Source organism: Dufourea novaeangliae, unplaced genomic scaffold, assembly GCF_001272555.1.
Source record: "Dufourea novaeangliae isolate 0120121106 unplaced genomic scaffold, ASM127255v1 scaffold109, whole genome shotgun sequence".
NCBI classification, from domain to species: domain Eukaryota; kingdom Metazoa; phylum Arthropoda; class Insecta; order Hymenoptera; family Halictidae; genus Dufourea; species Dufourea novaeangliae.
Window position 1 is genome coordinate 610,876 of NW_015373997.1, and position 15,013 is coordinate 625,888.

Below are 15,013 nucleotides of genomic sequence, written 5' to 3' on the forward strand. Positions count from 1 at the left end.
CATTGCAATTGTTCTAGAATGTCAGCCTAATATGTATAAAATTATAAAAACAATAATTTGTCACGAATTAATAACCAGCAATCACTAATAATTTTATTATGCTTGATCTTAGAAAAGTATAAATCAGTATTTCATTATTTTATGTATTAACAAATTTCGTTTCTAATGTTGTTTGCTTTCTTAAGCATCTGTTCTACGTGATGTGGTAACCATGCCTTTAATTCTCGTGGCATGGACATGTATTTGAAGTTTAACAGTCTTACCAAGCCATTTTGATAACCTGCTACTAACCACAAGTAGCTCCAAGTGTTTGGGTTCCAAGATATCTACAAATTAATATGCAATGATAATAATACATCCAGCTACAATAATGAAATAAAGAATGCTAACATTTACCCTATTTACTGATGTAAATGGATACTCTTCCATTGAAATTGCAGTTAGCTTTTCTGTGTACAATGACTGTGGTTGTGCGTAACGCTCGGTATCCTTTTAAAACGAAATATAAATAATATATTATAAAATATTAAACTTAATTGAAAAATATCACATACCTGTAGATTATCACAAAATAAAATACCGAAACGATCTTTGCATTCTGTGTAAGTTTCGGGCATGTACTGATACTCTTTTGAATTCTTTTTGTCATTCTCAACCTCACAGTTTGCCTCTGTGAAGTCTATTATTTTAATATATGAACTTAACTGAAAACAAGATTTAGGTTTAGCTGGTATGCCAATAATTCCAAAATGTTAAATATATCAGAGGGTTACCTTTCTTTTCTTCTGTGTGGCTTTATCAATATCCTTAGTGTGTATAAGTTGATGAGGAAAGATTGTTAATATCTCTCCTGCTAATGTGCCATGTGCAATACTATTTCCATAATCAGAGACTGATAAAGTCTGCAACATTGTCAAATAATTAATTACATTGTATCTAAATGTACAAAGATCTTACAGTTACTTACATAAGTAGGAGAATTTGTTGGCAAAATTGGATAAAATCTGGATTCCTTATCTCTTAATGGAATTAAATAGGAATTCGTATGTTTATATCTACAAAATTGTGTGATTATTAATGAGTTTTACCATGCAACAAGAGCTTTTTCAATGTTGATTCTTACCCAAGCGCATCATCAAAACTAATAACAGCACATGGCCAATGTGTCATCCATGCGCCATCTGCTATAATACCCTTCTGCGTAGAACTTTGAGGGGTACTTGTATCTTCTAAATTCCAGAATTTGTATCCTCTGTCTAGACTACCTGAAGCTAAAAACCTTGCTCCATTGAATGGGACTAGCGCGACCACTATTAAATAACAGAGTTTTGAGCATCACCTTTTAAACTATATTCCATCGTATATATTTTGTATAAGGAAAATGCGAATATACTTACTACTCACAGCATTACCATGAGCAAAAAAATGCTGGAATGCATTTATGAAATATGTATTTTGTCTCTTTTGCATTGATAATGGTGATCTATTTGTAAGATCCCACAATGCAATATATCCATTTGAAAATCCAGCAGCAATTGTACTAAGAGAAAATGTGCAATTATGTTACTACAAAATCGAGAAAAAAAACATACTTAGAAAAACCTACTTATGTCCATGTTCTTTGCTCCAAGATAATTTAGTGCATTGCCAGTTCTGATCATTACTATCGTACATTGGTATATTTACAACCAGTATCATAATTGGATCAGTGCGATATATGGGCCATCTGTAGTAAATATTATCATTAACGTAACTATGAAAAAAAAATCTAATGAAGTTATTACTTACGTATTTTCCTCGGTTTCTTCAAATTTGAGTTGCTCCGGAAAGGGCAGTGAATAAATGTACACATTGCCATCTGAACAAGCTGCTGCAAGCATACCCATTCGCTTAAGTTTAGGTTGCAGTTCCTTTTCTTGTTTATGTTTGTTCAGACTTTCATCTTCATAGCATCCAGACGGACACCATTCTAAACACCATATGGTACCAGTGTTATGTGCAAGAGCATACGATAAGGCGGGTACTCTTTTATTATCAGCCCTAAAAAGAAATATTTTTAAAAATATCGAACGTAATTGCATATATTATTTTATTTATATTATTGTTACTAACGTGTGATCTAAAGTTCCTACGTTCCAAATTTGTATTATATTAGGTCCAACATGTGCTTTTCCTACAGTATATTCACTTTCCATAGTTGGATGAGTACTGATAGCAACATATTGAGTAGGTTCTTTAGAGAACATTGGTGATGGTATCGGCAACCATGCTAATGCCCATACTGGACCACCGACAAAAAATGTTGGAATCTCTGAACAAATATTTTAATTATACCGTGTACATTTTTATAATCTCATGACATAGAATTATGCGTAATTACCTTGATCAAAACCACCTTCAAACCTTTTCCATTGTTTCCATGTAGTTTCTGTATCAGACAATTTGTCAGATTGTTTACTTTCTGTCTTTGTTCTCATGGAAACTTCTGATTGTGGTAAATACCTAATAGCATCGGAATTTTTTAATAACGTAAATTCATTGGGAGTTTGATCTTGATACAAATGAAGCTCATAATTTCTTTGCTCACTGTAAGAAAGTACAATATATTTATTTTTATTGTAAATTATGAGTAGATTGCGAATGTTTATGCACATTCAGAATTTTTTACACTATTGTATGAAAATCAAAAGTCAGCAGATTATATTTTTTGTGCAAAGGGATTTAATATATTAATATTAACACATAAACGGTATTAAGCTTCGATATAAATATTATTTTGCTACAACTTGAGGATTAGGAGTTGCCATAAATGAATAAACATCCGTAGCCTAATTATGAAACGTATAAATACTTACAATTCCATAGTCCAATGTATAGCCGGAAAGTACGGCTCTGTCCAGTGAATTTTGTACGTTTTCTCTTTGTCTATGAATTTATAAGATAATCCTAGAAGCAGGACGTATTAGTAAGATTTGAAATAATTAAGAATAAATAAGATTCTTCTTTATGACAGAATTAAGTCTTACTTTCATCTATACTTTCATGTTCGTCCTCGAAGTCTGAGAATTTATCGGCTTCTTCTACTTCCCCGTGTTTCTCCGTTACATGTGTTACCATTTCTTGGTAGGTGGTAATTGAAAATTTACATATCCTACATACATAACACTATAGCAAAAAGAAAAACACAATTTAGTATTTTAGAGGTACATTAAGAAAATACTTTATACTGTTTGCGGTGTGAATTATACCTCTTTAGGAACGAAACTACAGGTAAAAAAATGTTTGCACATATCATCAAATAAAGAAGTTGTGAATTTACAGCCCACTTGATGGCAAGATATTGATCCCTGCGAGTTCAACTCTCTTTTCCATATACCTTTCCACACCCCTGGTATAGACTTTTTCTGTTCTGGCTTTTTTATCACACTTTTCTATAATGTTCAATTAACAAGTTAATGAATCAAATCTTGTTGAAAAGAAAATCGTTACCAACAGTAACCCACCAATAACGAAGGTTCAAGTTTCAGTTTCTTCTCGATAGATGAATTATCTTTGACAAGTTCAGTGAATTCTAAAATTTTCGTCACAGCTCTGAAACCGAAAGGTCATTTTAGGATTTCAGTTCGTTTTATTTAATGTAACTTATGCGAGACTTACTTCTCTGCAGCTTTACGTTTCACTTTTTCATTATCTACTGAAAACAACTGCAATTCTTTCATTCTACTTTGTTCTGCCTGCTTATGTGTCCGCGCATGTATTTCCATAGAAGACGGCATTATGACAGTACAACAAATTGGGCATGTCATCATCAAAGCTTGTTTCTCCTATCGTACACAATAATTATTTACTTTTATACGTACATTTTCAATCTTTTAAATCAAGGGATATTTCAAATTACATACTTCCTCAGACTTTCCGCAAAATTGTATATGAGATATAAAACCATTTGCACTCCGTTTAATAGCTCCACATTTTTCACAAGTCAATTTGCCCTTCTTTTTCTTCACGGCAGCCATTAGTACACTTCTGCATAATTTAATATTATTCTCGAAATCCTAAGGTGACATATTTCTTAATAAATAAAATATAAAGTTAAGAAAAATATTATCATTAATTGGATATTATATTTACCAAAGGTTCATCACCCTGTATCCAACACATATAGTTATGTTTGAGCAAACTGTGTGAATTCCATTGTCTTTTTGGCATTTTTTCTTCACATTTACCACATACTATGTCTACCTACATTAACAATATGTATTTAGAGACAAAAGTATCTTAAAAAATACTAGAGTTATTAAATCTTCAGAAAACTTACTTCTGATGTACTAGAATCAACTGTTACTCCAGAAGAAAGTTCGGCTTTTATCTTTTCTGGAGATGTTGGTCCCTTTAGTTTCGGTACATATTCAATATCTAACATAGAATGGGATGCTTTACCTTTACCACTACTTCTTCCTCTACCTCTACCCCTACCTCTGCCTGAACCTGCTGGTCTACCCCTTTTTCTAACAATGAACGAATTTAAAGTGTTATCTTCACTATCACTACCATTACTGAATCCATCATTACTAGAAATATTATATGAACTTTCACCATGTCTCTTACTATGAATAACTGTTTCTGCAATAGAAAAGTTATCCATTTTTGTCAAACTTCCATCTGATTCGTTCAAAGTGCCTGGAGTTTTTTGTATCAAAGGAATTTTCCTAGGTCTTCCTCTTTTTCTTACTGGTGGTGTAGCTGGAGTAGACTGATGACTAAAATTTTGATTCTCTGAAACTACTGTACTGAATACTACATCATTCTCATTCTGAGTAGTATTTGTGTTAATATATTTCACACTGTCAATATTACATAAACCCGAACTATCATTTAAATCTTCGGTTTCGCGTACTTTTAAATTTGCTTTTATATCAGTTTGTTTTGTATCTTCAGGCAAGGAGTTATTTGTTGATCCTTTAGGTATTTCATTATCATTCTTATCATTCAGTTCCATGTCTCCTACAGTTTCAGCATTCATAAATGTATCATTTAATTCGTCTTTAGAATTATTTTTATTGTTTTTAATATTTAAACGATCTCCAGTAATACTATTGAAGTTCAAAGGCAGTACTTCTGTGGTTATGGCTGGAGTAACAGAATGAATTACATTTTCATATTCCTTGATTTGCAGCTCCTCGTTTAAAAATCTTTTTCGATTAATTGTATCATTTCTTTCAGCTGCATCTGATAAAGTATTAACATTTAGTAATCGTTTTTTTTCTTTACTGCGAGTATTCCTTTTCGTTTGATCTGAAGATGCAGTTTCTTTGTATGATATAATGTAATCATCGAATTTAGTTTGCTTGCGAACGCGTTTAGATCTGCCATGTATATTTTCATTAGTTTCATATTTACTACCTGTTTCCTTCTGATTTTTTGAATTTCCGCCTAAACTCTTCCCACTACTACATTGTTCAATATTTTTATCTATTTCTGGAGGCTTTGGTGTATATTTTGAGGTAGTTTGACTACTTTCTAAATTAGTTGCTTTACTTTTCTTCTTTCCTGTAACATGAAAACTACTTTTCACTGGTCTTGTATAGCTTACTTTAGGTATTAACTTCTCATTGTCTTTGTTAATTTTAGGCACTTTTGTTGGACTTGTCTGGATTTCATTATCTGTATCATCTGTTGATTCAGTTTCACTAACAATTTTCATTGTGGGTTTCGTAACACTCTTTGAATTTGTAGCATTCTCAAAACATTTAAAAACCTTACGATCCTTAGACTCTTTTGCCAGAACACTATTTCGGATATTATCTTTCCTAATAAGCCCCAAAGCAGATACAATACTTTCACCTGTAATAAATTATAAGCAAAATTTCCATTCAAAATAAAACTTAAATAAAAGCTGAATTAATATTAATCATACATAAATATTACTAAATATTTTAATAATTATTGTTACTAATTGACTTACCGTTTACCATAGAATCACTGATCCCCATATCTTGTAATATATTTGGAGGAATAATGATCATTGTTGTGTTACTAGATAATGTACAGCGATTTGTTTTATTAATAGATTGATCCATATCAGCAGCAGGAGTGTCAGACTCCTCTATCTTTTTGCTCATTATTAATACCACCTAATATTAGCATTAAAAATATTAAAAATTGCTTAATTTTAATGGTCATACAATTTATTAATATACGTGAATAATTGAGGAAGGTATGAAATCGTGCATTTTGTTTGTGTCATTCTAAAATACCTTCACTAATTTCAAATTTTATTTATATTGCACTATATCGATGCAACATTTTGCGACAGAAAAAAATATATTACTTAGTAAAAAAAAAATTGACACATGTAGGTTTCGAACGTAAGAACATATAAGTAGACGAAGACGTAAGGCGTTTCCAATCGAGTCTAATATCACCTAACTTGCGATTCCTTTAAAGAGCAATACAAGGCAAAAGCTTGTCGATAGTGAATCAAATATTCATTGAAATGCTGTACAAAGTCATTACATGCGAACATAATTGCTTCTAATTATTTCTTGTCCAATAAAAAAAAGGCAAGGTTAGGTGTGTATTACAGTACATGTGAGAACGCATTCACACGTTATTTTAATATTCTATAATTGAGCGCATTTTATGTAACATACTTACCAAACTCTTTCAAGATGTTAACCCTTGATGAAAAATAATATTTTACCGTGAAAAAAAATATTCGATTTAAATTTTTTGGAACAAGATTCGAACCCGTAATTTCACCTTTGTACACCATTCTGACATCGTAATACTGCATGAAACATGATAGAGTGCTCAATATAGCCAGTCGCAGCGCATGCGTTCACGTTTTGGCATGTTATTTGTTGAACTAAAAAACGTTTTGATAATACACATGTCACATGGGAACAGCATTGCAGATACATAATATTATCGATTATGTGCATATCAAGTAGAAACACGTTTACATATCAATATGCTATATATGAACGTTTGTAGAAATTTATTTATATATCATCTTCTTTATATACATAATATCTAGGTCGACTGGATTTTATGCATTTGTAGCATACCGAATTATCCAGTTTTCTATAAATTAATCCATGAAAATATGTATTTGAATAAATATTAGTTGTTTATGTATAACATTTTTTCTATTCACTATGTGACTTTAAAGTAATTAGTGAAAAACGTGCGTGGATAAAACATAAGACACTGTAATGTATTGTATTTATATGTTTATTTATCAAGATTTTTATAAACTTAAACCATTCTCCTGAGAAGTTCGTTGATTTTATCTTCTCTGTTTCCAAAATCACCGCCTTCAACGTAATGGTTAGTCTTCTTGCGCCATCCACCATTTGGTGTGTTGAGCTAACAACAAAAAGATTAAAGTCAGTATTTTGTAAAGAGAAGTATCCAGTTAATCTTTTAGCTGTTAAAGGCTTATATACACCGAATAAATTTAGCTCACAAAGGAAGTCTATAGTGGTACTGAGCATTGTACTTATGAAAGATACTGTAAAATGTAGGACATGCTGTGCCTATTAAGTGCATATCATGAATGTCGAACTTTATTATCCTTTAGTTTATTCCAACAAGTGAATTCTGTACATGTAAACTATCTACGCGTTATCTAATATTAATGCCGCGTAACGTTTTCTGTTGTAACACGTAACAGCTAAACGGTTAATGTGTTACATGACTTGTTTGAGTTCAACTAAGAAACGCAAATAGTGCAAGCGCATCATGAAGAGAAAACTCATATTACTCTGCGACATAGTAGGAGATTGGTAGAACAATGAACACTTCTACAACCATGCCTATGTCGCAAATAAGGTATTTGGAGTTTAATGTACCTTGAATGGCCATAAGAAATTGCTTGCATACTTGAACTTTGATCCAACTGTGAATATTTCATGGATCAAGTCTTCTGTACAAATAATACCAGCGCGGCCTGTAAAAATGAATTGATTTATTAGTAACACAGTGTTAAGGAGAGCAAGCATTATTGCAATATGATAAACTGTAAGAATTACTGCAAACCTAAGCATAGAAAATACATGTAAAGGTTTTTCAAAAATTCTTTTATTCTTTGACAACATGGAAAGGAGCAGTGTAACTATGGAATACAACCCCTATGGATTTGTCAATATTATAATTCGATAAGAGAAACTCCTAAATTATAACAGTAGAAGAAAAAAGTGATTAATACTAACCAAGCTTTTTCTCAATAACAGCATTGCTGGTGATAGGAATACGCTGTCTATTTATTTTGGCAAATCCCCTCTTGTAAATCAGTTCACGAACTGACTTCAGATTTGGATACCCCCATGTAATATAAGGTTCAACAATACGAAGCATGTTAATGGTTGCTTTGTTCAGTTTAATGAATACGCCATTGTTGATCTGCTTTAAACGGAATAACTGAAGTACCTTGCGTACTTTGGGTGCAACTTGATTCACACTGAAATAATTACACTCGGTCAGGTATTCTGAATAAGTTTTAGTCACAAATTACTTTTAAAATATAAATTACTCTTACCCCCGAATACGAATAACAAAGGCAAGACGTGCTTCTCCAGGGATGTAGTAGTTTCCACGATTTTTGGCTTGTCTCATTAATCTAATTTCATCTCTCTCTTTTGTTCTGTATTCCCTCACATATTTTTCTGCCTTCTTAAAGATTTCTTTCCTTTTTTTATAACGGTTTGCACGTTGCTAAAAATGAAAAAAGATTCAGAGATATATAATATAATAAAAAATCTGAAAAGTAATGAACAATTATAAGGTGTCACCGATAGTGTGAACAAACCATAAACAAACAAGTGGATAACCAATAGCTAATCACAGTATATTAAGTAAAGTGAACTTAAGTACCTTAATCGAGACTTGAAGACGTGCAGCCTTAACTGCTTCGCGAGCTTTTCTTCTTTTAAGTACCGATTCTGGTACTGCTGGCAGCTTCTTAGCCGAAGGGGCAGTTTCTTTCTTTCTGTAAATAAGTGTTCGTTAATGTTGAAAATGCATCTTGTATGCACAAAAAAAATAACAAATTTATTGCATGGTCTATAAAACGTAGGTTAAATTAGGTTCTCCCAAGCAATGTGAAACAAAGTAATTATTGTAAATAATAATCATTCTTAATTCCGTTTAATTTAAAACCAAAGCTCATGTCTTCTTATAAAACCTGTATAACTTTTAATGCTAAAATATTAACTGCAGTGTATCTCATGTTGATCCATGGTATGACTTGTCAGCAGCAAGTTATAATTTTTAATTTTCACGAAAAGTTGAAAAACTGTTCGATATACGTGATACACAAGTTAATAAGAATTAAGAATTACGCATTTCCAGGTTGATATAGTCATTATAATAAGGGATGTTTTCAGATTTCTTTTAGACTGCAACAGCACTTACGCGACCGCCATTCTTCCGCTAGGTAAAGAAATTTTTAATCTCGAGCACTTCACAGCAGTCAAACGTCTTCTCTGAAGTAGGCTTTGAGTCGCTTTTGTTTTGTATAACAGCGGGAAATTTGAAATTGATGCACTTCGTTACATTAGAACACCGACTAGGTATAGAATAGACCTATCATCCAATGCTCTTTTTTTTCCCACGTTCTCTTTTCATTCGTTTTTATATTTTTTTATCTGATAACGTAATATAAGAATCCTAATACGCACAGTCAATTACCTTCTGGTAATTGGTGAGGAAGTAATTAAACAATGAACTTCGACCCAACTAGAGCTTAACTAGTCAAGCTTTCTTCATGAAAAATAGTTTTGATCTATTATTTAACTGGTAATATCTATTGTATTGTATTTCATAAACTTTGGCATCATTGTCAAATTGACAGGATATATTTATCATAGATGGCGTTAGAGAACCATTGGAGGATTGAAAACTTCGAGAAGACGAGAGTAAAATTAATACTTTCGATCTATTAGGAAGTGGAATATCACATTTTCGGGGATAGTGTGTGTCTCTTTGTTTCCCTTTCATGATAGTCATTCCCTCCTGAATTAATCTCCGGTGCATATAAGAAAATATATTGAAATATAATTCGGCGGTAAATATTCTATTTCGTTCAAATAGAAAGTTGAGCAAGCAAGAAAGCGACCAATCCTCACGTTCTTCACCAATCGACGCACCAATCACAGGCCTTATACATAACCGAATCAACCAATGACAGCCAATGAGCCAGCCTAACGGTCATTCGTCTCAGGGAAGCTGGACTGATTAGACGTGTAGTGATCTCGCTCGTGGCGAAGTAAGTATTATTACTTTTCACTTTAAATTATTTATGCTATTAGTATCTACATTACCACTCTATCGTTACATTTGTTTAGTATCTATTCAATTCAATGCAAATAATCGTAAATTAACTCGGTATTGCTGGATAAAGTGAACTGGTTTCACGATTTCTGTTCTCTCCCGGTACCAATTAGTATTTACGCAGTTTTTGTTTAATTTGCAATCTTTAGCGATACTCTTTGAGTCAATAATTGTTTCGTTGTGACTCAGTCATTGTTAATTTAGTATAATTACTTGGTATTAACGTTTATTTTCTGTTCCAGAATTCCGGCTAGAAAGAACGCGCCAACGATGCCAATCCCATTAGACGCAATTTGGCGGGAAATTGGTGAATTCTGGTGATGTATTACAACAAAATAGTTAATATTCCACTAGATATTTTTATTTTAGTACACTTTTACTGTTTTGACCGTAAACTTGATCGCGATTTTCTGATTAACTGTGCTGAAAGCAAACAAGAATTTTTTCGAGAAATATTTCGCGTTCAAACGCAATTGAAGCATTCAATATGGCTTCTTGTTTGACCATTAGGAAATTTAAACGGGAATGTTCCAGAAGTTTCAATTCGAAATACTCATAGTTTACTGGATCTCGGTCGCGAAATTGTTTAAATTTTAATAATTTTTCGAGTTTATCATTACGATGTCATCGTATTTGTATTTATATACGGTTTCGGATGTAAGTTTAATTATACATATAGAAGCTGCGTAGTTTACGATGCTCATCGAAGCTTAAGTAAATAACGAAGCTTTAATCCTTGCAACGATTTTCTCAATATTTATAAAATTCGGTACGCGATGTAGACAGAAATAACGAACATTCTTAAACTCTAACGACGAATGTCTTCAATATAATATATTAATAACAAATATATATCAGTAATGAATATAATATATTGAAACAATGGAGAATTATTTTGGAATATTTTTTAACTATGGTACCTTTGCGTAGTTAAATTCATATTTGAATATTTATCGTCGAATGACAGTATTTTCGTGATAAAAACACTTGGTAAAATATAAAAATAAAAGGGCTAAGCCGGTGCACGTGCGCCGTATTGTATTTCTTTCCCCCCTTTTTTTTCCACAGTATTTGGTGGCCGCGTGCAAGGCGGTCGAGTCGAATCAGTGTTTGTTGACATCGAAGTTTTTTCTGTTTACGCGGAGCGAACTGGCGCCGATTAGGATCTCACCGGAGATGTATTATGGTCTTCGCGGAACTAGAGTCAGTGTTTCTTGCGTACAGTCTCAAATTATTTTCAGAGTTTCGGGACACTCTTTGCTTTGTGTGTCGCGAAAGTAGAATCACTTGTTCGCCGGTTGAGATTTTCGGTCGCGATAGTTTTTTATTTTAATTTTTTTTCTACTTGAAAGTACTCGTTCGCGAAAGTAGAGTCAGTGCATCACTGAAGTGGATTTTTGGGCGAAGCTCTACAAATAGAGATTGTAAGTATCCTTATATTTTATTACTTACACTGTTCAACTGAAACAGCTAGAGTTTTGAGAAGAGGTTATTACGTGTTCTGTTCCTTTGTTTCAGATTTATCAGATGCTGCATAAACAAACACTGCAGAGGATGTCCTTGGGCGAAGCTGCACCATTTTTCAAGATTCGTCGAGAGAGAATATTAAAGGGAGCTCTTCAGTCATCGGGTGAGTGAATGTTTTTATTCCTCCAGTCCCCAATCATGTCGTAGGACGATTGGTCCGAAACGGCACGGGCGACTGGTTGTATACGTGCTTTTGGCGAGTACAGTGAAAACGGATATGCAATCGTACGATTGCATATCCGCGAGTAATATATGATCTGTTATGTTTCTTAGTTAGGTTAAGGTCTTCTTGTACGCCGCGTTTATTATTAGTAACATAATTCATAACTATTTTGTATTAAAAGAGTATGAGTTGAATATTTAATGTTCGGCTTAAAGGCGAACATCATACAGATGAAATCACATTGGTTATGATGTACTTTCTTTAAGTGTTCAATTTAACATGAGATATTAATCTTGGATATTTCAATAGAGATCATTCTATTGTTTAAATAGTTGTTATTTTTTTATTAATTGAGTATATATTGAGAACGTGGTAGTATGTTATTTATTTCACTAGAAATGATTTTCACTGATGATGATATGTGCAATAATTTCAGTATAGTCATTTTAATACAGTCGTTTGGTATCATTTATGAATGTAGAACGAAATACGATCTACGTAAGGAAAATTGCAGAACATAGAAAATACAATATATTCACAATGGTCTATAAATAACGGTCAGCTGATTAAAAGAATAATAATCAACTTGTTAACGTGTGAAATAAATATCAACCGTAGATTCGAATATAGAGTAGAAAGAACAGAAACCACACCGGTATGTTTAAAATAGAGGGGAAAACGTGGTGGTGCCTTCTTTGATAGGCATGTTATAGCAGTTAGCGCAATACCACGAGACGCGACAGCACGTTTCAATCCCGGAACCAGTGTCGCGAGACACAAAGGTATCATTCGTATTTGCAAGTTCCATGAAATAATGGAACACGTGTACTGGGAATCGCGATAAAGTATCGGTGCATAAAAAGAAGACGTATTAAGTTATGTCACCTGTGCATCGATATGCACGACCTAGTGAAAAACCGCGTGTTATGGAACAATTTAACACGTTGTGCATGTATGACCATTGAACAGTGCATTGTGATTTCCAGTTATCGTGGCCGGTGTTTTCGTTGCCAATGGCAAAGAACGCATACGGTTGCGTACACGGGTAGAGTACCGAGACGTACTGGCGTGTACTCACGTCCACTTTAATGGAGTGTGAGCGTTAAATGCAGGGAAGGTACTACTGTGTTTCACCAGCATGTATAGTGTTCCACAAACATATTTGTATGGTCGACGTATATACTCAGAAGGAATGAGTATTTATATTCTGTCCTTTAAAAAAGGGCAGGCCCAGAGGTGTCCATCTACTCTTGCGAGCAGCATTCTTTCCCTCCGGAGGTACCCTGACTATGGGACTTGGATTGACTCGCTCGAGTCAATCTGAGGTCGGTAGTCGGGGAAACCTACGAGGGGAAGCTTGTAATTGCTTGTAGCTCGTGGGCGGCATTTGGACACCTTTGGTATTAGAGTTAATTTTTATGATAATTAGTATTTAATAAAATTTTATTTCACCCATTAGTCTGTTAATTATTATTTTCAACAGTTATACCGTCATTTGTAGACAAATAACTAAATGAATATAACTTAAATTTATTTACTATTTGAATACAGTATATAATATATCAGTTTACTTGAGAATATGCAATTCTAGATTAACAGTTTGTACTGAATTATATCAGAAATACGTACTACCACGTTGCTCTAAGACATAAATAAAAATTAAGTAGTGTATTTTGATACACTAAAAAAAATGATATTACAGACCATGTACAAGAAGGCGTTTCGCGACGGGTAGATCTCTGCGTCAAAGTGACATGTTTGTTACACTTATGTTATGTCTTATATGGACTTTGACGACGGGATCGCCCGAGGATTATTCAATACATAGAGTCATTTATCTAATTGCAGAGTCTTGCTTAGAGTCTTAATAACTAAATTCTACAATATTAATAAATAGTCCATTTTTGATTTTCAATTTTTATTAATTCAAAGTCGAGTCACTTTTATTGCAAAATGAAATGAAAAAGAATAAAAGAGAAGTAGCCCGTTAGAAGAGCAAAAAGTAATAATTATTTTAGTTAGGATTTTCAGGATAATTATTCCGAGTTCGTTGCTCGAACCCTTTCACGTGCCCAGGTGCTATTTGGTTGGGCGAGAGCAACGGGGAACGATGACTTGATTTCATATAATAATAACATGTCTATGCGACTGGCAATGCGTTAGCTTACCGTGCACGACGTATTTTCCACTTATGTGTGTGTGTGATTAGGCAGTGGAATTGCGTCGTTTAGATTTCTATCAATTAACATTTCATCTGTAATTGTTCCGTGGAACAATTTCGCACAATTTCCGGTATCGGTCGTACATATTCCTTTGCTTTATACAATGTTTATAATAAAATTTCCATGGAATATGTACCGGTTTAGAGTATCTCGCTATCAGACGAGAAAATTAACGCGTAATCGATATAAAGTGTACCAAGTATACGTATATTGCTTAAACAATTTTTCTATTCTCGCAATGGATGCTAGCCTTTGCCAGTCGATTTCAGGAAAATGGTACGTACATTAGAGTGTGCAAGTTGAATATCACGTTCGGGTGTCGGAGGCGTCCCGGGACGTCCTCTCTAGGTGTCCTGTTGATTTGCACCCGGGCGCATGCTTGAGAACCGTGGAGTGTTGTGTGTTGGTGAGAATCTGTCTTTTGCCAAATTCTTTTTAAATATAGGGCTGGTGAGGCAGGTAGCATACTTTCTGGTGTGTAAATGTGTGCGAGTAGATTGTAAGTAGGTAGGGGCCGGGGCAGGCTATCACATTTTCGGGTGGGTTCGTGTAGGTTTCGCGTGATAGTCCTGCTACCGGAATAATTTGTAGTGTCGATTCGAAACTGGTCCAGACGGAGCATGCTGTCTGCTTCCGATTTCGATTTCGATTCTTCAAATTTGGCGAACCCCAAGGGGGTCGTCGTCGCGGTCGCGGTCGGAAGGATAGGATTGTCGAAACGAACGACCTGCTCGATTGCACTCGTGGTACGATCATACAGACTCTT

At 33.8% G+C, this 15,013-nt stretch overlaps 2 protein-coding genes across 2 annotated transcripts; both read right to left on the reverse strand.

Moving 5' to 3' along the window:
* Window positions 1-106: 106 nt before the first annotated feature.
* Window positions 107-6,122, reverse strand: LOC107187950. The gene is made up of 20 exons (XM_015576158.1): window positions 5,966-6,122; window positions 4,315-5,844; window positions 4,132-4,232; window positions 3,903-4,055; window positions 3,658-3,824; window positions 3,504-3,591; window positions 3,249-3,431; window positions 3,027-3,165; window positions 2,856-2,946; window positions 2,381-2,586; window positions 2,113-2,311; window positions 1,789-2,040; window positions 1,607-1,726; window positions 1,398-1,540; window positions 1,124-1,310; window positions 968-1,055; window positions 774-902; window positions 555-704; window positions 397-489; window positions 107-326 (listed from the first exon to the last, which is right to left on the reverse strand). Exons 1-20 carry the CDS (start codon window positions 6,120-6,122, stop codon window positions 147-149), a joined length of 4,356 nt encoding a protein of 1,451 aa, XP_015431644.1. The 3' UTR covers window positions 107-146.
* A 1,096-nt stretch (window positions 6,123-7,218) lies between these two features.
* On the reverse strand, window positions 7,219-9,469 carry LOC107187997 (60S ribosomal protein L7). The gene is made up of 6 exons (XM_015576211.1): window positions 9,418-9,469; window positions 8,878-8,992; window positions 8,543-8,718; window positions 8,217-8,464; window positions 7,857-7,954; window positions 7,219-7,371 (listed from the first exon to the last, which is right to left on the reverse strand). The coding sequence occupies exons 1-6, from the start codon at window positions 9,426-9,428 to the stop codon at window positions 7,261-7,263; spliced, it is 759 nt and encodes a 252-aa protein (XP_015431697.1). The 5' UTR covers window positions 9,429-9,469; the 3' UTR covers window positions 7,219-7,260.
* Between the last annotated feature and the right edge of the window lie 5,544 nt (window positions 9,470-15,013).

What these genes read in the sequence shown, in the direction of transcription:
- LOC107187950 (XM_015576158.1), bottom strand. Translation starts at nt 6,122, where the DNA reads ATGAGCAAAAAGATAGAGGAGTCTGACACTCCTGCTGCTGATATGGAT. An exon ending in AAACGTAAAGCTGCAGAGAA is followed by an intron (nt 3,592 to 3,657) that starts GTAAGTCTCGCA and finishes TTTCGGTTTCAG; the next exon opens with AGCTGTGACGAAAATTTTAG. An exon ending in AGCAAAGAACATGGACATAA is followed by an intron (nt 1,541 to 1,606) that starts GTAGGTTTTTCT and finishes ATTTTCTCTTAG; the next exon opens with TACAATTGCTGCTGGATTTT.
- LOC107187997 (XM_015576211.1), bottom strand. An exon ending in TTTGTTATTCGTATTCGGGG is followed by an intron (nt 8,465 to 8,542) that starts GTAAGAGTAATT and finishes TAATTATTTCAG; the next exon opens with TGTGAATCAAGTTGCACCCA. An exon ending in TGTTATTGAGAAAAAGCTTG is followed by an intron (nt 7,955 to 8,216) that starts GTTAGTATTAAT and finishes TCATTTTTACAG; the next exon opens with GCCGCGCTGGTATTATTTGT.